Genomic DNA, 26,017 nt, shown 5'->3' on the forward strand with positions numbered 1-26,017 from the left:
AACATCAATCAAGGTGGCCTTCATTCTTCATATACTATTGCTGGATTGAAGATTTTTAGCAAATCTAATGTCTAGTGTACCCATACATTACTAGATTTTCCATTTAGTGATCAAGCGATCGAAAGTTGATTGACCAGTGTCCTAAACACTACAATCGAGATCCTATGCGATTCTCCTTCACTCATCGAGCTGAACCATGTTGTGCCTCCAAGCGGAGACCAAAAATCAATTCTGGGTGGATCAATAATCATGTGAATAGTAGACAATTCCTTTATGATCGACAGATATTTTCCATCCTGCCCAATCAAGTAAATTTGTCGAGTTGGCCAGATATCAGGGGCGTAGCAATAGGGGTTGCAACCGCATCGGGGCCCTTGGGCCAGAGGGGCCCCGAGAGGCCCTGCCTCATCTACAGTAGCTCTCTATTGGTCCTGTGCTTATAATAATCACTTCTATAGATACATTGAATAGTGGTAATCATTAAACTGTTCCCCATCCCCTTCTTGCACCTCTGACCCTGTAGTTGCCATTGGCCATATCAATTGTTATGTATAGAGTGCTTGGGGACCCCATTGTACAACTTGCATTGGGGTTCACAACTCCTTAGCTACACCACTGCCAGATATCATCAAATTTCCATCATTTGAGCAGAATGGAACAGAACAGATTATCCCTGACCCGATAAAATTATCAAATCGAATGGTCGATCAAACGGGAAAATCAAGTCATGTATGGCACCTTCTGTCTAGCTTTAGGATAAGGTATTGAGGGTCATTTTATTGCAGTAGGGATATTAAATGGTGAACTCCACTGAGGGACCGTTAGTGACATGAATCGCTCACTGTACTCTGTAAAAAGCTGCATAAAAAGCCAGCGCCACAAAAGTAAATTAATAAGAATGTAAAAACAGCTGCAAAGTTGACACATTATATTGTCAGACTAACTTCCATTTTCCAGTATAAAGTGTAAACAAAGCATGCATATATAAACTTCCTCAGTGCCACTGACCTCCCTGGACGAGACAGGACTGCTGGAGGTGGGAACAGCGCAGCTCCTCATTGGTTTCCCGGAGAGAGTCCCGCTCTAACAGCAGCCGCTGAGGAGAGAGAATACTACTGGTCAGCGACTACAGATCTCCACACTACACCAAGTCTTTTCATAGAAGAGTGCCAGTACTCTTAGTTTTAAAAGTGGATGCCAAAAGAGACATATATAAATAGAATAATAGTAATTTTTTTGAATAAGTGCCAACAATTTAGGTAGTGCTAAATAAATAGAGACCGACGGCAAATTGCAAGATAATGCAACGGAGTTTAGGTCTTAGAGACCACATAGATCTCAAGAGAACTCTCTTCCCACCGCCCAACAGACTCACCCCACCTTCAAAACATTCAAGCAATCAATATGGCATTCCCACCCCTACCACACTAAAGGTGCGTACACACGTCAGATAAAAATGAAAGATCACAGACCAATTTTACCCCCTTTCATGTAGTATGAGAGCCATACCTTCACAGTCTATTCTATGGAGCTGAACTCCACATCAGATAGAAATCTTTGCAGGATGCTGCACACACAGATGCTGTACAGACACAAAAGATCCGTTCCTGCAAAACGCATTCATAGTCTATGATATCTGCAGATCTCGTACACACCTTGTTTAACGGACAATTATCTGTAGCTCAGATCCACCAGGTTGGATCTTCAGATCGGCAGATAATTTTCTGATCTGCAGATGAATGTCCATTAAACAAGGTGTGTATGAGATCTGCAGATGTCATAGACTATGAATGCATTTTGCAGGAATGGATCTTTTGCAGGAACAGAGCTTTTGCAGATACTGATCTGTTGCATGTGTACAGCATCTGTGTGTGCAGCATCTTGCAAAGATTTTTATCTGATGGGGAGTTCAGCTCCATAGAATAGACTGTGTAGAGTATGGCTCTCATACTACATGGAAGGGGGTAAGATTGGTCTGTGATCTTTCATTTTTATCTGACGTGTGTACGCACCTTTACTCTGTTGAATACTTATTCTACAGCCCTACTTAGCGCGTCCCATCTCCCCTCCCCTTAGATCAGGGGTCTCAAACTCAATTTACCTGGGGGCCGCAGGAGGCAAAGTCAGGATGAGGCTGGGCCGCATAAGGGATTTCACAATCAGCAGCTCCCGAAACACAACCCCCCTCCCCCCCTGCATTGATTTTCATTTCAAAATCAAATTCACACTGAAGCGAACTATTTTGCCTATTTTACCTTCTAGTTCGCTTCAGTGCTCCCATTACAAGTAATCCGCCGTGTCCCCACCGCAAAACGAGGGCTGCAGAGCCCCCATATCACCCGAGGGGCAATCCACCGGCATTTCCTGGAAGGGGCAGAGCTTTCACCTTCAGCTCTGCTCCTCCTGACGTCAATCGCAGTGAATCGCTGCCTCTGCCTGCCCCTCTCACTCTTCCTTCACAGAGAGGAGCAGGGAGAGGCGGCGATCCGTGCGGTGATTGACGTCAGGAGGGGCAGAGCTGAAGCTGAAAGCTCTGCCCCTTCCAGGAAATGCCGGGCGGATTGCCCCCCCAGGCAATTTGGGGGCTCTGCAGCCCTCGTTTAGCGGCAGGGATACGGCAGATTACTTGGGAACACTGAAGCGAACTATAAGGAAGCTTTTGCCGGTGCGGGCCACAAAATATTGTATCGAGGGCCGCAAATGGCCCGCGAGTTTGAGACCCCTGCCTTAGATTGTAAGCATTCGGCATGGACCTCCCTTCCCCAGTGTATTCTACATGATCCTTTCCTATGACAGCCTTGTGCTTGTAATACTGGCCTTACCTAACCAGCCCCAAATCACATGATCATGCATCTTGTACCGTTTGCCTTGTATAGCTTTGTCCTATCTTGTATAACCTGGTTACGTCTGTCATCCTTTGTATCATTGTATGCATTTATTGCCCAGTGTGCTGTGTAATATGTTGGCGCTTTATAAATTCAGTAAATAATAATAATATTGGAGTTTAGGTCTTAGAGACCACATAGATCAAGCACAAGTCAGTCTGCAGAAAGGGTACCCCGATGAAGGGGGGGGGATGTACGATGAAGTTGGATACACTGGCGGGAGGACCCTGCCAGAGGCTTACAATGTAAGGGGAGGGGGTATGGGCACACTAGGTGGGGGTAGCAGAATAGGTGCTGGCACTGGGAATCGGCAATCATTGCAGACTTGATTCTAGAAAATGCTACATGCTTGGCTATTACTTGTGTAGCTCCAGCACAAATTTAAAGGACAACTGAAGCAAGAGGGATGTGGAGGCTGCCATATATATTTACTTTTAAGCAATACCATTGGCCTGGCTGTCTTGCTGATCCTCTGCCATTAAAGTGGCTGGATAGTGTACTGGTTAAAGGCACCATCTTTGACAAGGAAGACCAGGGTTCAAATCCTGGCTAGGGTCAGTACCTATTCAGTAAGGAATTCAAGGCAAGACTCCCTAACACTGCAGAGTGGCCTCTTGAGCACTTTGAGTCCGACAGGATAAAAGCGCTATACAAATGTTAGGATTATTATTATTAATACTTTAGCCATAGACCCTGAACAAGCATGCAGCAGATCAGGCGTTTCTGACATTGTTGTCAGATCAGACAACATTAGCTGCATGCTCATTTCTGGTGTTATTCAGACACTACTGCAGCCAAATAGACCAGCAGGGCTGCCAGGCAACTGGTGTTTAAAAGAACAATATGGCAGCCTCCATAGTCCTCACTACAGGTGTACTTTAAACTCTACATTTAGGGACATCTGATCTGCTGCTTCTGGTTAACCATACTATGGAATTGGCAAGAGCCATTATCAAATCGAACACGGCTACTCTCCTCCCCATAGTGCCAGTGCATACATTGACAAAACAGCATACATTTAAAGTGATATACCCCTTTTTAGTAGCACAATAAGGGAAAGAGACGCCCTGATTTGAATAAAAGCTTTAAAAACGAAAAAGAAAAAAAATGAGGTATCTTACCTCAATGACGAAATCTCTGTAAACTTACAAAATATTTTTATTTGAGCACAGACAACGCGTTTCGCGGGTCTGAGCCCGCTTCCTCAGGCCAATACAGTGCCAAATGACAGAAATCATGTAGCATAGGGAGCCTCTTTTATAAGTTTACAGAGATTTCGTCATTGAGGTAAGATACCTCATTTTTCTTTTTTAAACTGGTTTTAAAAGCTTTTATTCAAATCAGGGCTCCTCTTTCCCTTATTGTGCATAGTTATACCCCCGTACATGTTTGTCCGAGGGGTGGTGACAGAACACCCGTTTTGTTTTGTCCATCCTTTTTCATCTAAGAGAGCGACCGCAACCAGGTCCGTCCAGGACCACCCCGAGTGGAGTCGGGTTTATGGTCTCCACCTGCTTCCTGTGGTCGGTTGCCCCTTGCAACCCTCCTTTGTGAGTAGCCCTTTCAATCAATTGATTTCTCCACACACCTATTATTGACATACTGCACTATCGGGCTCCCTTTTTTGTCTCCTGTATTTTTTTTTCCCATAGGGTGCCAAGACACCCCAACCACGATTGCCCTTTTTAGTAGAATCAGTGTCCCCTTGCCCGCTCGCTGGGCTGCGGGCTCGGTCCTCGCTTCGCTTGGACAACTTTTTATTCTAACTCACAGGTGTGGAACTCCAGGCCTGGAGGGCCAGATCCATGCCAGTGTTTAGGATGGATTGAGAAAGAGAGGAATGTGTGCTACCTGATGGACCACACCTTTCCTGATTCAGAACCCTCAATTAATTTGAGCTGTGTCAAAAATGTGCGAGGACCTCGGCCCTCGAAGAACCGGTTTGACATCCCTGTTCTAACTCTATGTCCACTTGGATAGTGGAGATTGCACATCAGCACCCAGGGAGCTAACTCTGTTTGCAAGGTTAATGCTGCTGATGGGCATTATGGGGTTAATGTATGACGTGCATGACTTTGCACATGCTCCGTAAGCATTTGTATGCTCTTTTGTCGGGTATGCTAAAATGTTGGAACACCGGCTACCAAATCAGGCAAGAGGTGGCGGCCATCTGGAAAGAAGCAATTCGGGATTATGCAAATTCTGTATGGAAAATTTAGACAGCTTGATAATGAATTTAAGGAATTCCACCTAGGTGGGATGTAATCAGTCCAACTTCAAGCTGAAAACATTTGCATACAGAAGTTGCACAATCCTGCATGAATTCGGAATTATTTGCATCGCAACGACCATGGCTACTGCTAGGGCTGAGTGTTCTGAATGGTACCACTGTCCCAAATGGTTCAGAACAACCCACATTTCACGTGATGCACGCCACGAGGCTGGGGGTGTGTTAACTCACCGCTGTTGCAGTCTGTGTGGTGCTGCCCTCCATGTCGTGTTTCAGCTCTCCAGCTACTTCCTGCTGGCTGTGAAGGAAGTAGCTGGAGAGGTGAAATGCAACATGGAGGGCAGCACACAGAGGCGGCGACAAGGAGGAGTTAGCACCTCTTCCTCCTTACAGTGGACAGCGGTACCATTCAGAACACTTATCCCCAAACATTGCTGAGATAAGAGGAGGAGAATCAGGTCCAGCGGAAGACTTCCTGGAGACATTCCCGGAGAGGTTATTGGAAGCGCAAGTTCCTGAATGATTGGAGGTACAATCTGTGATGTGCATGGATGTAATTAGCAGACAAGTCTACCCTTTGCACTTGCAGATCACTTTCATACATATAGATGTAATGATAAAAGAAAAAAAAAAAAGAAAGAAAGAAAGAAAGAAAGAAAGAAAGAGGATCCTAAGGTGTTCCTTGCTCACCTCTCTCTCCTTCTGTAAGGCGTCGTACTTCTCTTTCAGAGTCTGGAACTCAAACTGCCATTTCTCAGCTCGCAGGGACTCCGCTGAGTGCTTCTTGTGCAGTTCCTGGATCTGGTGAAACAGACAAGCCACGTGAGGTAAGATTATATTCATTCCTTCATGCCATGCCTGGATCACACCATACGATTCTTTGTGCGATTCGATTACGATTCTATTTACGATCCGATTAAATCCGACATGTCCGATCGGGATTTGATTCAATTCGATTTGCCATTGCAAAACAATGGCAAATTGAATCCCCATCAGACATGTTGGATTTAATCGGATCGTAAATAGAATCGTAATCGAATCGCACAAAGAATCGTATCGTGTAGATTGGGCTAAAGCATGCAAAGTGCACAAGGAAAAATGCAAAGATTTCTCAAATGTGCTTCCCATGCAAGAGTCTTGTGTTATTGATCAGTTATCAAGCACCTAAGCAGTGAGTTGGGTGCCTGATGTGGCTAGTAGCTGATCGACTACTATACAAGAAAGAATGGCTGTAGTTGATCTGCTACAACTTGTGGTCATTTGGGCCTTGATGTTAGTGATGGGAATGAGCATGGGAAGGTTTTAGGCACTTGAAGGAAGGGGGTGAGGGTTAGGCATTAAAGGCGCCATTCTCAACCCCGTTCACAAAAATCCCTTTGCACTCTGAAATAATTTGGCTCCAAGCACAATTCCAGCAATCCATACACAAACACACTGAGTCCAGAGCTGTTCAAAGGTTCTAAAGCGGCCCAAATGGACCCAAGTGCTTCCTCGTGTGGTAGGTTTGTGTATAAACTGGTGACATCCAAACTTACCAAATATGTCACATCACCTGCATCAATTTCTTCCAAATAATTCAAAACAGGAGTTGTATCTTGTAAACAATACCTATTCGTTTTTATAACAGGTTGCAAGACGTTATCAATGTAAATCCCAAGGAGTTCCACTAAGGAATTAACCGCAGACACGACAGGTCTCCCTGGCGGGTGTGCGGAATTCTTGTGGATTTTGGGTAGAGTATACATCACAGGTACTCTATACTCTTCTTTAACCAAAGCTCCCTTCAGGGACATCAAAATCTCACCATTATCATAGGCCTCATTAACAAATTTGACAATCCGTTCTCTAATCCTATATGAAGGATCACCTGGCAGTGCAGTGTATGTGTTATAATCAGAAACCTGTCTCATAAGCTCAGAGACATATTCATTTCTATTCTGCACCAGCAGGGAGCCCCCTTTATCTGCTGTTTTGAAAATGACAGTGTCATCCTGCTGCAAAGTTTTCAAAGCTTCTTTTTCCTTGATTGACATATTAGGCATCCCCCTATATTACTCACGATCCCAACTCTTTGTAAGTGAATGCAACACTATATTCTCAAACACATCCAATACTGGATTCTCAATGGGAAAAAAAAAAAAATCGGACTTATTTTTGGCTTTTAATCTCTGTGGAATGTCACTTCCATCTAAGTTCTGTCCAAACTGTTAACAGGTCTCTTTAAAAAATGCCAGACTTTCCATTTCAGTTACCTCATAAATTTGTATATGTCCACCTTCAAATCAAAAATGTCCTGGTGGAAACTGGGGACAAAGCTCAGGCCACGATTCAGAGCTGCTAATTCTGCAGAATCAAACTGTCTTTCAACAATATTTATGACAAGACCCTCAGTCTCAGCCTCCGATGTAACACCTCCTACAGCTCCTCGCCTCTCCATTACTGGATTATGCCTGATCCCAGGGTAGCTGATCGACTACTATACAAGAAATAATGGCTGTAGTTGATCTGCTACAACTTGTGGTCATTTGGGCCTTGATGTTAGTGTTGGGAATAAGGATGGGGAGGTTAGTTTTAGGCACTTGGAGGAAGGGGGTGAGATTTAGGCATTAAAGGCGCCATTCTCAATCCCGTTCACTTAGTCTGAAGTGTACTGTGCAGGAGCAGTAACTCTGCGCCTGTGCAAAACGCTCCAGGTGACATCGTAACCTTAAAGAGAAACATTTTCCTATGAAAATTACCAAAAGTCCAAAACAGGTTGTCTACATGTGGGGTTGATATGGCTGTGTAATATTTAACGAGACTCTGAAGTATAAAAAAAAACTATCTTTCTATTTAACATATAGGTTTAATATGATTCCCCTAACTAAACCGCCACATCCCCGGCACTGTACGCTATCTAAATCCCCCCCTAACTCGCCGGGGGGCAATCGGGGCTCTGCCTCACACGGAAGAGTAGAAGGCAACAAAATCCACGAGCAAGAAAGTCGTGGATTTCGCAGGGGAGAGGGAGGGAGAGTTAGGGGGGGATTTAGATAGATTACAGCGGCAAGGATGTGGCGGTTTAGTTAGGGCAAACATATTATACACGTTTGTTAAATAAAGAGATGGTTTTTTTGAGACTTCAGTGTCTCTTTAAAGCTATAGGCTTGCTATACACCAGCGGTTCTGGATGCTTGCCTGGCTTATAAGGGTGAAAAGGGATAATTTGCATATTCAGCAGTGGTGCATTGTGGGTAACCACAAATGTTCAATGAGGGCTGGTGCACACCACAAGAGCTTTTTAAGCGCTAGAGATTTGTAGCGCTTTTGCTAATACAAGGCTATAGGGTATTCTTACAAAATCCCATCGCTCCAGTGTGCACACACACACATAGGATAACATTAGCAGGAGCTTTTAAAATCACAAAGTACTCAGAAAAGCTCTTATGGAGCGTACCAGCCCTTATAGCTGAATTATTGCAAGTTTCATTCTGTTTTACGAAGGCAAATTTCACCAAGCATTGCTTATTAGTAGGAAGGCTTTTCGATATCGGTTATCCCCCTATGCATTCCTTGTAGTTTGGGTCACCCCAAGCTGCATGGTCACTTGGTTGTTTTGGTCGAAGCCCTATCCCATACAGCCATATCAATCCCTGCCATGTACTGATGAGGCCCAAAAGTCTAAAACAGGCTGTCTACATGTGGGGTTGATGTGGCTGTGTAATATATAAAGCTATAGGCTTGCTATATACCAGTGGTTCTGGATGCTTGCCGGGCTTACAGGGACGAAAAGAGATAATTTGCATATTCAGCAGTGGTGCATTGTGGGTAACCACACATGTTCACTTATAGCTGAATTATTGCAAGTTTCCATCTGTTTTAAAGAGTAACTGTCAGGCTGCAGAAGCTAATTTAAACCTCTATTCTCCTGTGTTAAACAGTTTAGAAGGAAGCTCAAAAGCCATTAGTGAAGATAAACATTTCAGTTACCTTTGATGTGTGCTTATCTTAAAGTCTGTTATAGACCCATAAAGACGCAAGCCGCAGCTAAACTGCAAAGCATTCTGGGGCCCTCCCCTCGGCTGCTAATGAGACAGTACAGCAGCTTGTGTAATCAGTCCAGAGCGTAGCACTGATAAATCTCCGGGCAGACTACACTGCAGGAGTCAGCTATTGTTCCTAACCACATGGCTCATTAATATTCACTGCACACCGTGTTGTTCAAGAACGAGCTTATCTGTGATCAGAAGCAGGCAGGACATGACGACACATTTGGCTTCACAAACATGGAGCCTGCCATGAGCTGTCAGGAGCATCTATCTCTGCATATACTATATACAAATTCTGTGAAATCCAAACGTGGACAGTGAAATGCATATGTAATGTAAGTACAGCCAATCTTTAGCTACTGATATATGTGTTTATTTTCTCTGAGACCCTATACCTAACAGCTCCTCTTTAAAGAGGCTCTGTAACAAAATTTGTAGCCTTATTTCTTCTATCTTATAAGTTCCTATGCCTGATCTAATGTGGTCTGGATTACAGCAGCCTTCCCTAGTTGCACAGTGGCTGTATTATCTCTGTTATATAATCTAATCTTCTTTCCTCTGACGGCTTTGTCGGGCTCAGGCACTCAGGCAGGAATGTGCTGCTCTGCTTGTGATAGGTAGAAGCTATACACACCCTCTCCACGTCCCCTGCAGGCTCTGTGTGAGTCACAGACTGAACTTCTCTCAGCCTATCACATGCTGGTTAGCAGCCATGTCTTTTGTTTGTAAACACTGCCTAAAACTGGCAATTACAAGCCAGGATTGTAGCAGGGAGTGGCGGTAACAGCAAAGAGGGAACATAATGAATAGAATGGAATGCTTTTTATTGTCAGAATTTTAGCGTACAGATTCTCTTTAAGAAGACAAATTTCATCTATGTAAATTAGTAACTCTTAATTTTAGGCTGCTCTGAACAGAAGTTCTGGGTTCTCTCAATACGTCTAGTAGTGCTGGAAGGAGTTGCCTCACCTGTCGTGTCAGCCCTTCCACCTGTCCGCGAGAGGCGTGTGCTTTGTGGAGCTCCTCCTCCAGCTGGCAGGTGCGCTGCATGTACACCGTGTTTCGCTCCTCCAGGAGCTTCACCTGACGTCGCAGGTCACCGAGATCTTCCAGCTTCTTCTTGTACGAGTCTACTAAGGATTCCAGCTTCCCCACCCGATCAGAGGAGTGTCTGATGGAAGTCAATGGAGGAGAAAAGGTTTAGAGCCCAACAAAGCTCAAAACTGAACAAAGCCTGAAAGGTATCAGGCTGAAGTCCTTTAGCAGGTGCACAAGTTACAGTACAATGGCATGGATACCCAAATTTTATGTAAATTATCTTCATTTCATCATCAAACGCTTCCTATATGCATGTATTGCTACATATTGGTATGTAACCCCATCCCTCCCAGTGATGCTTAGCCTAGGCCATTTACTTATGCAGCCTTTTGCCCCAGAGCACTCAAAGACCAGGGCTCATATGCAATTAACTTTTTCTCCTCAGTTTTCTCCTAAGAGATCATTTTTTTTAATCTCCTCTTAAAAATAACTTTTCAGCATTTTGCAAAAGAAAAAGTCCCAAAAAGTTGTTCAAAAAAAGAGTCTGAAGAGAGTTTTAAAATCAGGTTTAAAGCTTTTATTACTGTAAAGCACTATAGATGGTGCTAAACTGCCGCATTCCCACGGCAAAAGGAGGCGTTTATACCCCCCAAATCCCCTCTGCACTCCGGGAAGAGCTTCATGATGAGGCAGAGCTTAGCGCTGTGGCTCTGCCTCTTAGCGCGTCAATCCTCGCCCCTCTCAATCTGCCTTCACAGAGAGGGGCGGGGGAGGCGGAGATCCGCACGGCGATTGACGCGCATGGAGGCAGAACTGCAGCTGAAAGCTCTGCCTCCATGAGCAGCAAAATCCACCACCAAGAAAGTCGTGGCTTTTGCAGAGGGGATTTGGGGGGTATAACCTCCTCGTTTTGCCGGTGGTTTAGCACTATCTATAGTGCTTTACAGTAATAAAAGCTTTAAACATGATTTAAGACTCGCTTCAGAGTCTCTTTAAAAAAGTACTGTCAAAATAATTGAGTATTTTCGTGTTTACAGGGAGTTTAACCCTTTCTGGACCAGCACCCTCTGCCCCCTTAAAGGGAAGGTTCAGGGAACTCTTGAAAAAAATAAAAATCCCTATCCACTTACCTGGGGCTTCCTCCATCCCGTGGCAGGCAGGAGGTGCCCTCGCCGCCGCTCCAGAGGCTTCCGGTCGTCTTCGGTGGCCGACCCGACCTGGCCAGGCCGGCTGCCAGGTCGGGCTCTTCTGTGCTCCATGGCCGGGCTCTTCTGCGTCCCACGCCGGCGCGCTGACGTCATCGGACGTCCTCCGGGCTGTACTGCGCAGGCGCAGTAGTTCTGCGCCTGCGCAGTACAGCCCGGAGGACGTCCGATGACGTCAGCGCGCCGGCGTGGGACGCAGAAGAGCCCGGCCATGGAGCACAGAAGAGCCCGACCTGGCAGCCGGCCTGGCCAGGTCGGGTCGGCCACCGAAGACGACCGGAAGCCTCTGGAGCGGCGGCGAGGGCACCTCCTGCCTGCCACGGGCTGGAGGAAGCCCCAGGTAAGTGGATAGGGATTTTTATTTTTTTCAAGAGTTCCCTGAACCTTCCCTTTAAGGACCAGAGGGTGCTGGTCCAGCAAACCGCCGCTTCCCGACGAACCCGCCGCAAGTTACCGTCGCTCCCGCCGGACACGCCGCTCTGTCCCTGCCGCAGGCTGCTCTCTCTGCCGTCGCTACGACGGCAGAGCACTGTGAGCCGGGCAGGAGCAGTTTTCATTGGCTCCTGACCCTGTCATTCCATGTAAGCCAATGGGAACGGCTTACATGAATGACAGATCCAGGAGCCAATGAAAACGGCTCCTGCCCAGCTCACAGTGTTCTGCCGTCATAGAGGTGGCAGGGCAGCAAATAGCGGCGGGGGCAGAGCGGACCGAGCGACGGGGAAAGGCGGTCAATGGGACGTAGAGTTTACGTCCGGTCAGGACCGCAGCGCCCCCTGCCCGCCATAGATTCATACTCGCTCAGTCCGCAGGTAGTCAAGATTTTTTTTTTTGACACGGCAAAAAAAAAAAAAAAAATAGCACCTACGAGAGAACTCGGGAGAAAAAGTTAGTTGCTTATGTGGCCAGGAGTGGTTTCTGCTCACTTTGGAGCACACAACATAAATTCAGCAGTGATGCACCTACTAGCCGTAAAGAGGTCACTGCCAGTAATGAACTTCAGAATGTAAATCGGGAAGAGGAAAGATTTTACAGTGGAGAAGCACTGACTAAATCTATTTAAAAAAAAAAAAAAAAAGTATTGTAAAAAATAAGCAATTTTAATTGTTAACTGAATGTAAAGGCCTTCTTAAAGAATTTGCCTGCCTGTAACTTCCTAGTAGTAGTTAAGGTCTTACATACAATAGGAGAGAGGGCCCTGCCCTAACAAGCTTATAATCTACATCTGCTATCCAGGAGGCATTCCCAGCTCACCTGAGCACATCCATCTCATCGCGCAGTGATTGGGCCTCGTGTGCGAGTCCTGTGAGGTCATGGTTCCGCTGCTGCAGGTCCTGCATCTCCCGATCCAACTCATCACAGCGCTGCCTGTAGTCATCCCGCGCACTCTCCAGCCTGGAGGGGACAGACAAGAGACCCATCAATTTAATTCTTTGAGGGGAGGGGGGCTGGTGTGTGTTGTGTGTGTATTTTTTATCTCCTGGAAAATGTATCAATTTCATTGTATCATGTATGGCCACCTGTGCCAGCAGCAGTAACAGCCACTGATAAGCTGCCGCCACTATGCCAGAAGCAGTAACAGCCACTGCTCAGCAGCCGCCACTGTGCCAGCAGCAGTAACAGCCACTGATTAGCAGCTGCCACTGTGCCAGCAGCAGTAACAGCCACTGATTAGCAGCTGCCACTATGCCAGCAGCAGTAACAACCACTGATTAGCAGCTGCCACTGTGCCAGCAGCAGTAACAGCCACTGATTAGCAGCTGCCACTATGCCAGCAGCAGTAACAACCACTGATTAGCAGCTGCCACTGTGCCAGCAGCAGTAACAACCACTGATTAGCAGCTGCCACTGTGCCAGCAGCAGTAAAAGCCACTGATTAGCAGCTGCCACTGTGCCAGCAGCAGTAACAACCACTGATTAGCAGCTGCCACTGTGCCAGCAGCAGTAAGAGCCACTGATTAGCAGCTGCCACTGTGCTAACTGCACATGGTATATGGGATACTTCTCGTGGAAATGCTTTATTATTTTTTATTTATATAGCGCCAACATCTTCCATGAAATGGCTTTTGGCCTAAAATGTTTGGATACCTCTGGAGAAGCAGTAACAGCCACTGCTCAGCAGCCGCCACTGTGCCAGCAGCAGTAACAGCCACTGATTAGCAGCCACCACAGCCACTGCTCAGCAACCGCCACTGTGCCAGCAGCAGTAACAGCCACTGATTAGCAGCTGCCACTGTGCCAGCAGCAGTAACAGCCACTGATTAGCAGCTGCCACTATGCCAGCAGCAGTAACAATCACTGATTAGCAGCTGCCACTGTGCCAGCAGCAGTAACAGCCACTGATTAGCAGCTGCCACTGTGCTAACTGCACATGGTATATAGGTTACTTCTCGTGGAAATGCTTTATTATTTTTTATTTATATAGCGCCAACATCTTCCATGAAATGGCTTTTGGCCTAAAATGTTTGGATACCTCTGGAGTATAGGGAGGACTAGCGGTATCGAGAGAACTCAGGAATACCCATTTGTGGGGGCTGGGAGAAAAACAAACAAAAAAAAACAAAACACAAAACAGATATAAAACATTAATGAGGTACTAAAGGGTCTGCCCTTTGTACAGGCATGAAGTTCTAAAATGTTTCCCAAAGCTGTAGCCCTACTTTACACTACTCCTCACACAACAGCGCCACCTACCTGTAGTTCTCCTCCTGCAGTTGCTCGATCTGACTCTGCAGTAGAAGCAGCTTCTTGTTGAACAGCTGAGGTGACCCCAGACTTCCATCCGGCTGCTCCTGCTGTTCTCGGAGGGCCCGGTTTTCAGTCAGCAAGCCCCGCTTTTCTTCTACGAGCACAGAGACCTTATGGGGGGAAACGGGAACACAGGAGAGAAAAGAGGAACCAGGAGCCCACAATGTGAGAAATAGGAATGAACCTGTCATCGTGTAGTAGACATGTTCCTGCAAAAGAGGCTGGGTAACCTCCAGGGACCAATCTAAAAATCCCATCTAATGTCTTATCAAATTAGAGCGTTCAGACGTTCGCTAAGATAAGACATCAATTCTGATCATGTGACCAGAAGCAGGGAGTTACCTTAAATACAAATACATCAAAAGATCGGAGTGGACACAAACTTAAAGGACCACTATCGTGAAAATTGTAAAATTTTATAATATACGTAAACCTACAAATAAGGTTTCCAGTAAAAAATGAGCCATAAATTACTTTTCTCCTATGTTGCTATCACATACAGTAGGCGATAGAAAGCTGACAGGTTTTGGACTAGCCCATCTCCTCATGGGGAGTTCTCATGGTTTTATTTTCAAAAGCAGTTAGTGAATGGAAGTTGCTCCATCCAACTGCCCAAAAAAATAAAAAAAATATAAAAGGGTACAATGAGCAAGGAGGCTGGTCAGCTTCTTCATATACCGTAAATTATTTTCAGGGAGTGTCTTAAAGAGACTCTGAAGTCTCCAGAAAATTAGGTTTTTACTTTTAAAAACCTCATTAACATTAATGCCCCTCTTCAAATGCCGCAGAACCGCAGTTGAAAACCCCCTCAATCACCCCAAACTCACAAGGGTACACGGCAGGCAAAATGCGACTTTCTTGGCCGTGGATTTTGCTGCCGCCTCTATGCGCGTCAATCAGCGCGTATCTCCGCCTCTCCCCCGCCCCTCTCAGTGAAGGAAGACAGAGGGGCGGGGGAGAGGCGGCGATCCGGGTTGACAGACGCGCTGGGAGGCAGAGCTGCACTGCCTCTATGCGGAAGGAGCCCGCAATGTACCCCCGTGAGTTTGGGGTGATGGAGGGGGTTTTCAAACGCGGTTCTGCTGCATTTTGACAGGGGCATTAATGTTAATGAGGTTTTTAAAGTAAAAACCTCATTTTCTGGAGACTTCAGAGTCTCTTTAAAGGCCGCCATGAAAAGATGGACTAATCCAAAACCTGTTGGTCCTGTCAGATTTCTAATACATACTGTAAGTGACAGCAACACATGAGTAGTAATTTATTTCTCCCACCCAGCATGGGTATGTGTAAAAATACACCCCAAAACACATTATACTACTTCTCCCGAGTACGGCGATACCACATGTGTGGCACTTTTTTGCACCCTAACTGCACTAAGGGGCCCAAAGTCCAATGAGTACCTTTAGGATTTCACAGGTCATTTTTGTTTCAAGACTACTCCTCACGGTTTAGGGCCCCTAAAATGCCAGGGCAGTATAGGAACCCCACAAGTGACCCCATTTTAGAAAGAAGACACCCCAAGGTATTCCGTTAGGGGTATGGCGAGTTCATAGAAGATTTTATTTTTTGTCACAAGTTAGTGAAAAATGACACTGTGAAAAAAAAACAAAAATCAATTTCCGCTAACTTTTGACAAAAAATAAAATCTTCTATGAACTCGTCATACACCTAACAGAATACCTTGGGGTGTCTTTTTTTCTAAAATGGGGTCACTTGTGGGGTTCCTATACCGCCCTGGCATTTTACGGGCCCAAAACCGTGAGTAGTCTGGAAACCAAATGTCTCAAAATGACTGTTCAGGGGTATAAGCATCTGCAAATTTTGATGAAAGGTGGTCTATGAGGAGGCGAATTTTGTGGAACCGGTCATAAGCAGGGTGGCCTTTTAGATGACAGGTTGTATTGGGCCTGATCTGATGGATAGGAGTGCTAGGGGGGTGACAGGAGGTGATTGATGGGTGTCTCAGGGGGTGGTTAGAGGGGAAAATAGATGCAATCAATGCACTGGGGAGGTGATCGGAAGGGGGTCTGAGGGGGATCTGAGGGTTTGGCCGAGTGATCAGGAGCCCACACGGGGCAAATTAGGGCCTGATCTGATGGGTAGGTGTGCTAGGGGGTGACAGGAGGTGATTGATGGGTGTCTCAAGGTGTGATTAGAGGGGGGGAATAGATGCAAGCAATGCACTGGCGAGGTGATCAGGGCTGGGGCCTGAGGGCATTCTGAGGGTGTGGGCGGGTGATTGAGTGCCCTAGGGGCAGATAGGGGTCTAATCTGATAGGTAGCAGTGACAGGGGGTGATTGATGGGTAATTAGTGGGTGTTTAGGGTAGAGAACAGATGTAAACACTGCACTTGGGAGGTGATCGGACGTCGGATCTGCGGGCGATCTATTGGTATGGGTGGGTGATCAGATTGCCCGCAAGGGGCAGGTTAGGGGCTGATTGATGGGTGGCAGTGACAGCGGGTGATTGATGGGTGGCAGTGACAGGGGGTGATTGATGGGTGATTGATAGGTGATTGACAGGTAATCAGTGGGTTATTACAGGGGAGAACAGATGTAAATATTGCACTGGCGAATTGATAAGGGAGGGTCTGAGGGCAATCTGAGCGTGTAGGCGGGTGATTGGGTGCCCGCAAGGGGCAGATTAGGGTCTGATCTGATGGGTAACAGTGACAGGTGGTGATAGGGGGTGATTGATGGGTAATTAGTGGGTGTTTAGAGGAGAGAATAGATGGAAACACTGCGCTTGGGTGGTGATCTGATGTCGGATCTGCGGGCGATCTATTGGTGTGGGTGGGTGATCAGTTTGCCCGCAAGGGGCAGGTTAGGGGCTGATTGATGGGTGGCAGTGACAGGGGGTGATTGATGGGTGGCAGTGACAGGGGGTGATTGATGGGTGATTGGCAGGTGATTGACAGGTGATCAGTGGGTTATTACAGGGAAGGACAGATGTAATTAATGCACTGGCGAATTGATAAGGGGGGGTCTGAGGGCAATCTGAGCGTGTGGGCGGGTGATTGGGTGCCCGCAAGGGGCAGATTAGGGTCTGATCTGATAGGTAAAAGTGACAGGTGGTGATAGGGGGTGATTGATGGGTGATTAGTGGGTGTTTAGAGAAGATAACAGATGTAAACAATACATTTGGGAGGTAATCTGACGGCGGGTTTGCGGGCGATCTAATGGTGTGGGTGGGTGATCAGATTGCCTGCAAGGGGCAGGTTAGGGGCTGATTGATGGGTGGCAGTGACAGGGGGTGACAGGGGGTGATTGATGGGTAATTAGTGGGTGTTTAGAGGAGAGAATAGATGTAAACAATGGATTTGGGAGGTGATCTGATGTCGGATCTGCGGGCGATCTATTGGTGTGGGGGGGTGAGCAGATTGCCCGCAAGGGGCAGGTTAGGGGCTGATTGATGGGTGGCAGTGACAGGGGGTGATTGATGGGTGATTGACAGGTGATCAGGGGGGATAGATGCATACAGTACATGGGGGGTCTAGGGGGGGGCTGGGGAGAATCTGAGGGGTGGGGGGGGGTGATCAGGAGGGAGCAGGGGGGGGGGATAAAAAAAAGCGTTGACAGATAGTGACAGGGAGTGATTGATGGGTGATTAGGGGGGTGATTGGGTGCAAACAGGGGTCTGATGGGTGCTGTGGGCGATCTGGGGCAGGGGGGGGGGAAATCAGTGTGCTTGGTGCAGACTAGGGTGGCTGCAGCCTGCCCTGGTGGTCCCTCGGACACTGGGACCACCAGGGCAGGAGGCAGCCTGTATAATACACTTTGTAAACATTACAAAGTGTATTATACACTTTATATGCGGCGATCGTCGGGTTAACATCCCGCCGGCGCTTCCTTATGGCCGGCGGGATGTTGCGGCGGGTGAGCGGCGCCAGGCGGAGGATCGCGTCACTGATGACGCGATCGCTCCGCCCATGCCCCTACAAGGACCGCCGCCATTTGTCTATACGGCGGTCCTTGCGGGGTGCACTTCCCGGCCGCCAATTGTATATACGGCGGTCGGGAAGTGGTTAAACAACATTAAATCTCTGAATAAGGTTTAGTGTTGTTCCTCATTTTAACCTGGAAGAAACATACTTATTGGTACAGGTTTGCATGTATTTTAAAATTTTACAATTTTTTACGATAGCGGTCAGTTAAAGCAACATTAGCTACTTAATCAAATATAAAAAAAAAAAAAAAAAAGGCGCTGACCCAATAGATATAACTAGATGAAGGAAGACTTATAAGACAGCGTGCAACACTTGATGTTAACATGAGATAACACTCTCACTGGCTGAAAGATATGATACAGGCCCTCTGCAGCAGAGGCCTGGTAGCTGCTGCAAAATCCTTCACCGCTGAAATGAGCTAATCTGAGGTAACACAAATAGGGGCAGGTGGGGGACCATGATGCAACAGTGTATGCATGCAGCACCATGCACAGAGGTAGAGGTGGGACAGACATATATACATGCAGCATTGTGTGCTCTCCCTCATTCATATGCTTAGGTGGTCACCACAGGTGCAGTACACACCCAGCTACTGATGAGGCCAATTACAATGATGTAGCTAAAACAAACACACAGCTCAAGGCAGGCGATTTCTACAGCATTTATAAGCGGAATGAAAACTTTTCATTGGGCGCTGTGCAAGTGCTCGAGTCTGCTTTAAAGGACAACCGAAGAGGGATATGGAGGCTGCCATATTTATTCCTTTTTCTCAACACCAGTTGTCTAGCTAGCCAGTTGATCCTCTGCCTTCATAAACTTTTAGCCATAGACCCTGAACAAGCATATAGCAGATCAGGTGTTTGACATTATTGTCCTGTAAATACATGAAACCAATAATCTGCATTCTCAACAACAGGTTCTAGTCACAGAATGGCTCAAGCTAACAATTAACCATATTTGCACTTTCAATAAATGTACAGAGTATTAAGTTATAAATCAGATTTAACAAGACATGGGTCACATGACCGGTTACGTACAAACAGCAGCACACAAGCATACACAGTCCAGGCAAGATTGAGTGTTATGACTGCCCCCTGCTGCTTGGGAGGGGATTTGTGCTGGGTTAGCATAGCAGGCATGGCATAACCGGTGCAGACATGCGGAAGGTTAGGGTTAGACGTAGCAGATACAAGGCAGGTATTAAACTCACCCACATTTCCGGATGCCAAACCAAACTCAGCTTAAAACCTTTTTAGAGGGTAAAATCACGCAATGAAGTGGGAGAATTCAGAAGCCCGATCCCATTACCAAAGATTGCAGTTCAGGCAACACATAGTTATAAAAAGTGACCAAGCACAATACAATCACATCGTTCCATTTTCTTTATACAAAAAGGTCACTGGTCTCTAGTAATTAGACAGGCTGTGCTCTCATGAATATGAAGTGACAGTGATGTCACCGATTTCTAGTGATTGGACAGGCTGTGTTCTCATGAATATGAAGTGTCAGTGATGTCACTGGTCTCTAGTGATTGGACAGGCTGTGTTCTCATGAATATGTAGTGTCAGTGATGTCACCAGTCTCTAGTTATTAAACAGGCTGTGCTCAAAATTATGAGGGACCTCTTACGATATGGCGTTGAGTTAAGATTTTTATACTGGAAAAGGCTGCTAAGTCAATTAAAGTCTATGGAGACTTTCATACTTCATGCAATGCGACAGAAGTAGTTAAATCACTGCTTACCCGTCGTAAAGTCATCTGTGTGTTACTACATGATCTCTGCCTACCGCACGCATTATGCAGTAATGGAAGTCTATGGCGATGCAGTAAGTGTAAATGATTGAGCGCAGTGTGACACGGCGCAGACGCATGGACCGACAGGAATCCCGGTGACATACTTCCTGTCCAGCAAAGTATGTCACTGAATGGGGGCGGGCCTAGACATATGACCTTGTCGGCGCACTCTGCCGAGGGTCATATGAAGTGCAGATTCGTGAGGTGATCCCGTGGCAGGCTCCCAGCTGTGGGTTCACCACACAAGTGTAAAAGTGTTACAATGTGGTCACTGATCAGCCATCAATAAACTAAAAGAATTCAGCAAGCCGAGATTACACCTGGTGGTGCAGTTTGACCAGAAAGTATACACCCCAGTGAGCAGCTTTAGGGGATATTGGTGTGGTGAGACACTGTAAAATAGAATGCCATGGAGGGTAAATAAAAGACATAATTATTGCGTCTGTCAGATGCTGCAATGTTCTGACTGCAAATCTCCATTAGTAAACCAGTAACCTGAATTGGGGGATGTTTATGAAAAGTCACAAGATGGTGTTAGTGCATGTAAGAACCAGACCACAGCTCACTATGGCTGCAGAAAGCACTCTATTGGCTGCCTGTGATATCACCATCTCCAGCATTCACATACATTCCCATCAAACAAACTGTGAAAGTTAAAAGTCTACTTCTAAGCTTAGTAATAGGCATGGCAGTGCAGGCAGATAGTCCTGTGCAACCTCAGGATTACACTGCTCCCCATGGAAGAGTCACTCCAGTAAGCATGGACGGCTAGATGTGGAGAAGAGACGGTATAATGCATAACTTACACTAAACTTCCGGACCCAATCAGAGCCAGAAAAGGAGTAAGATCAAATGGGGCGCTAGGCAACATAGCAGTTTTTGCCTATCGCTGATGGTCACCTGTCCCTTTTAGTAAGATTTGGTGGGGGCTAGCATCCACTGGGCCCTAGACTCTCTCCAGGCCCTAAGCAACTTCCTAGCTTTGCCTTGTGGATGATCCAGCTCTGAGCAGAACAAGAGATGTTGTGCAGCAAGTCCTGTAGTCTATAATAAAATGATATTTGTTTGAAATCAACTAAAATCGAGTCATCCATGCAGAGGTAAGTCCACCACTTTTTTAAAAAGGGAACGTGAGACGAGGGTGGTAAAATAATTCATACTCACCTGGGGCTTCCTCCAACCCCATGACCACCGTTGCCTCCTTTGCCGTCCTCCCAGGTGCCCCCTTTCATCTGCTATCAGCCCCGATAAGTCGCGTCAGAACTCTCCCGGCAAAGTGAACACAGCGGGGGCGTGGCTGGGGCGGGCATGCACAGAAGAGCCCAACTGACGCAACTGAAGGCGGATTTCCGGGGCCAATAGCGGGTGAACGGAGACACCCGGGAGGACGGGAATCACTAATAGAATCTAGGTGGCACACACCCTTGCAACCATGGTGATGGATATACATTGGGTACAAGCAGCTGCTCTTCCCCCTGTCCACAGTACAGCTCTATCTCCCCGCTATACTACACTAGCTGAGGGTTGCCAAGCAACATGCAAGTTCGCGTACCTACTGCCGAGAATTTCTCACCACCCAACAGGACAATGCTTAGAAAACCTGCAAAGAAGCCACAGTTCAGGCAGTACTCTGAACGGTTACTAGTGGAGCATGGGTCACAGAAACAAGCGTCATATGCACATAGCTGGATAATGGCTGATGCTTGCCGGAGTAGCTCTTTATTGGGAGGAGACTGCTGCTTGGGGGAATTTGTGTTTCAGGAAATGCAGAGCACACCACCACTGCAAACACCAGTGCACTGCTGGCTGCATGCATCATATGTCGTTCACAGGCGCTGCATACCTGCTGCTCCAAGTCATGGCAGCGCTGCATGAGGTCTCCCTTCTCATCCGTGTCCTCACTGAGGAAGTAGTATTTACGAGACTGCAAGACATCAAGGGGGAGAGGAATAAAGAAAGCATAAAAGATAAAATCAGTTAAAAAAACAAAAAAAAAAACAAAAAAAAAACAAAACACAAAAACAACAAAAAAAAACAAAAACAAAAGCGTACCCGAGGCGAGAAGTATCTCAGGTACCATACTTACCTGAGACTTGTCTGAAGCCATTTATTTGAATCTCTTTTTATTGCGCAGGTACCTTAAGCATTGAGATCCAAGCCGATTCGCTGCATCCCCCACAGTAGAACGAGGTATTTATCCCCCTGAAATACCGGGGCAAAATTCTGCCTTTACAGAATTTTGCTGCCTAGTAGAGGTGGAGCTGTGCACAGCAGCTTTGCCTCTTATCCAGTCAATCTTCGCCGATCTCTGCCTCTCCCCACCTCGCTCATTCTTTTCACTGAAAGGGGCGGGGAGAGGCGAAGATCGGAGGAGGAGATTGACTGGATAAGAGGCAGAGTTACTATGCACAGCTCCACCTCTACCAGGCAGCAAAATCAGCAACTTCAAAAGTGATGCAATTTTTTTGCTGGTATTTCAGGTGGTTAAATACCTCATTCTGCCGTGGAGATGCAGCAAATCAGCTTAGATCTTAATGCGCAAAAAAAATAAAAAAATAAAGTGTAAAATAAAATGGCTTCAGACTCCAAGGCTGCTCGTCCCTCACCATGTCCCCGGTGGCCCTGGTGCCCAGCAATTCAGCCTGAAAGCCTGGCCGAGTCGTGCTTTGTCGCACATAGACGGCCCAACCAGGTGCACTTCACCAGTCTCGTTCCCGCAGCTGGGAGTGTTCTGTGCCTGCGTCCCAGGTAAGTATGGAACCTGAGGCGCTTCTCATCTCAGGTTCCCTTTAAGGTGCCCACACATCACTCAACTTGGCGGCCAATCGATCATCCAATTCAATTATCACTGAATTGGACAGAAATCAGTGCTGCCGAGAGCATGCCCAATCAACAATGTAACCAATTTTGGGCCAATATTGGTCACATGTATCAGTGGGACATGCTGGTAAATACTGGACTGACGTGCTTGATCGGGTGCACAGCAGTAACAGCGTGCAATATTGGGACGAGAGACAAACAAAACAGAACCCCTGCCGCTGTTGTCCTCCCCCCCCCCCCCCCCCAGTATAAACTGACTGCAGGCAGGTTATAGGCCTTCTGACGCTGCATCCGTCACCTCCCTCGCTGCCCCTTGTTGAATATTGTATGAATAAGCTCAGGAAGTTTCTACCTTCATTGTCTACATCCTAGGTTCTCAACGTGTGGTACGCGTACCCCAGGGGGTACTTTTGATGATTCCAGGGGGTACTTGGGATTGAAAAACTTAACTAATAATAACAAATTTAGAGTTTTAGAAAAGGATAAATACTATTTAAACAACACAGAATTAGTGTTTTAGCTAATTCAAAGCAATTGTAAATGTTTAAAACTTGTTTAGAGCCAATTATCATGTACTATGATAAAATATATATTTCTCAAGGGGTACTTGGAATAATGTTTACTAGGCTAGGGGGTACTTTGCAAGTACAGGGTTTGAAAAGGGGTACATACCAATCAAATGTTGAGAAACACTGGTCTACATGATGTATTTATAATTTAAGCGGTATAGAACCCTGACATAATATTCAATAAAAACATGTTTTCCTACTTTTTATATGCCATACGGTTCGCATATTTGCTTTTGTGCATAAGTATTATGATTCATTTAAAAATGATATGTTCCTAAAGTACACTCATTTTACTCTGAGAGCTGACTTTGCATTTTATTTATAACTGCTTTATTCATCCTCTAATCAGAAAGCATCAGAAAGCATTTATGCTTGTCTGACTTTGTTCAGCAGAGCCGGCAGTGTCAGAGAAGGCTTTGTTCACATTTCTCACTTGATACAATTAAAACACACGATAACATTATGTAAAGTTCGGAAGCGGCTTGCTCTGCAGGAAGGGAAACTTCTAAAGCCTTTGAATGCAGTTCTAGTAAAAAAAATAAAAATGCTTGTTGTATAGAATTGCTGTAAATAATCTATTAGAGCAAAGTAGAAATGCTGGGTTTCATTCCGCTTTAATTTGTAAACTATAATTAAAGTACACCCGAGGTGAAAATAAACGAATGAAAAACAATTGCATCAACCCTCCTACTATAAAAGCGCAATAATCCGCACCACCTTCATGCATGTATCTTCATTTATTGGTAGAAAAAGACAAACATATTAAAAAGAACTGCAGGTCAACCCTCCTACTAAACATGACTTTTTAAGACATTCCACAGTTTTATTTTATATTTAAATCTTCTTTTTAAGTTTTTACTGGTTTATTGTTTTTGCTCAATGACACCTTCATTGAAGTATGCCAGAGCTACAATCTATGAACTATTAATACTTTTTATCTTTCCTGCTCTCAGAATCCATTTTCTGCTTGGAAAGGGTTTTATACTTGTAATAAGTGAGGGTCAAACTGTAGTCTGACCCAGACCTGTCTCAGACAGGAACTGCCACTTACATACCTGATTAACTCTTTCAGGCAGAGAAAAAAAAAAAAAATAAAGAACACAGCATAGTTATTTGTGTGCTAGGCAATGTACATACACATGTCTATCTCATGTCACGTCACCTCTGTTGTCCTTTAAATGAAAAAGTACCACTACGAGGGGCAATTTGTTTGCACAATTAAAGGACAATTATCACACAAAAAATTAAATTTAAAATACATATAAATGCACATTTCTCCCAAAATAAAAATGGAATAAATAACCGATAATCCCCTATGAAGAGATTGACTAGTCCAAAAACTTTTCAGATTTTAACCACCTTAGCGGTATGGACGAGCTCAGCTCGTCCATTACCGCCAGAGGGTGCCGCTCAGGCCCTGCTGGGCCGATTTTGATCAAATAAAGAGCAGCACACGCAGCCGGCACTTTGCCAGCCGCGTGTGCTGCCCGATCGCCGTCGCTCTGCGGCGATCCGCCGCGAGCAGCGGCGAAAGAGGGTCCCCCCAGCCGCCTGAGCCCTGCGCAGCCGGAACAAATAGTTCCGGCCAGCGCTAAGGGCTGGATCGGAGGCGGCTGACGTCAGGACGTCGGCTGACGTCCATGACGTCACTCCGCTCGTCGCCATGGCGACAGGAGAAGCCAAACACGGAAGGCTGCTCATTGCGGCCTTCCGTGTTACTTTTGGCCGCCGGAGGCGTTTAGAAGAACGCCTCCGGAGCGCAATCTAGTGGGCTTTCATGCAGCCAACTTTCAGTTGGCTGCATGAAATAGTTTTTTTTTTATTTAAAAAAAACCCTCATGCAGCTGCCCTGGCGATCTTAATAGAACGCCAGGGTGGTTAAACTGCCTACTGTGACAGCAATGTAGAAAAAACAAACAAAACAAAAAACAGTAATTTATAGTGCATTTTACTCTTGGAGAACCGTACATTTATAGGTATGCATTTTAAAAGGTTTGTGATAGTTGTCATGTAAATAAATTTTAGATGTTAAAAACACAGATGTATGGTCCTATCATACTTTCAATGAAAGTTTAGCTTTTAAGTGTAAAAGCACATTCATCTGCCCAGTAGGTGGCAGTGGTTAGCCAGAGCATGGAACACATGGAGGAAAAGCTCTTATGACACACAAAAAATGTGATGTGTGGGTAGATCAACCATTAAAGTGCCTTTTTTCTGCGGAACATTTCCATAAAAGAAGACATTACAGTCTCATAAAGTGGACTTCATTAGAGCAGATCATAAACGGGTCTGGGCGTCAGGCTGGGGAAGGAGACGGCTCGGGCCTCAGACTGGCCAGTCACTCACCTGGCTGTCATAGTTCATGTAGCTGTCGGCTGTCACTGCATCAGAGGGTTCCTTGTTCAGGAGCTGCAGGGGAATAACATATTTCCACACTATTACATGTTGTACTTGGAAGAAACATGAAAGGAGAGGAATGGCAAATGTCCCGTGGCTTATTTACTGGTAAAAACTCTGCTTGCCTGGCTGCCATGCTGAACCAATGCTTTCCAAGTCATTCTACCAGAACAAGTACGCAGGTCAGGTGTTCTGACTGAATGCTTGTTCCAGTTGGGAGACTCAGACAGCAATCAAAGTGAACCTGTAGTGAGAGCACTATGGAGACTGCCGTACAGATTTCCTTTAAAAGAGTACCTGAGGCGAACCTCTGGTACGAAAGCACATACTTACTAAAGTAGACAGGAAAGCCTTTC

The 26,017-nt window shown here is 46.0% G+C and overlaps 1 protein-coding gene across 1 annotated transcript in view; it reads right to left on the reverse strand.

The window, feature by feature from the left end:
- HOOK2 (hook microtubule tethering protein 2) overlaps positions 1-26,017 on the reverse strand; it is a 58,153-nt gene that overhangs the window by 21,232 nt on the left and 10,904 nt on the right. Inside the window, exons 5-11 of the mRNA XM_068273485.1 lie at positions 25,611-25,673; positions 21,719-21,799; positions 14,081-14,244; positions 12,641-12,781; positions 10,113-10,314; positions 5,806-5,916; positions 1,009-1,096 (exon numbers count right to left, since the gene is read on the reverse strand). Of these exons, the coding sequence (XP_068129586.1) occupies positions 1,009-1,096; positions 5,806-5,916; positions 10,113-10,314; positions 12,641-12,781; positions 14,081-14,244; positions 21,719-21,799; positions 25,611-25,673 (850 nt within the window). The remainder of the gene's footprint in view (positions 1-1,008; positions 1,097-5,805; positions 5,917-10,112; positions 10,315-12,640; positions 12,782-14,080; positions 14,245-21,718; positions 21,800-25,610; positions 25,674-26,017) is intronic.

Source organism: Hyperolius riggenbachi, chromosome 3, assembly GCF_040937935.1.
Source record: "Hyperolius riggenbachi isolate aHypRig1 chromosome 3, aHypRig1.pri, whole genome shotgun sequence".
NCBI classification, from domain to species: Eukaryota; Metazoa; Chordata; class Amphibia; order Anura; family Hyperoliidae; genus Hyperolius; species Hyperolius riggenbachi.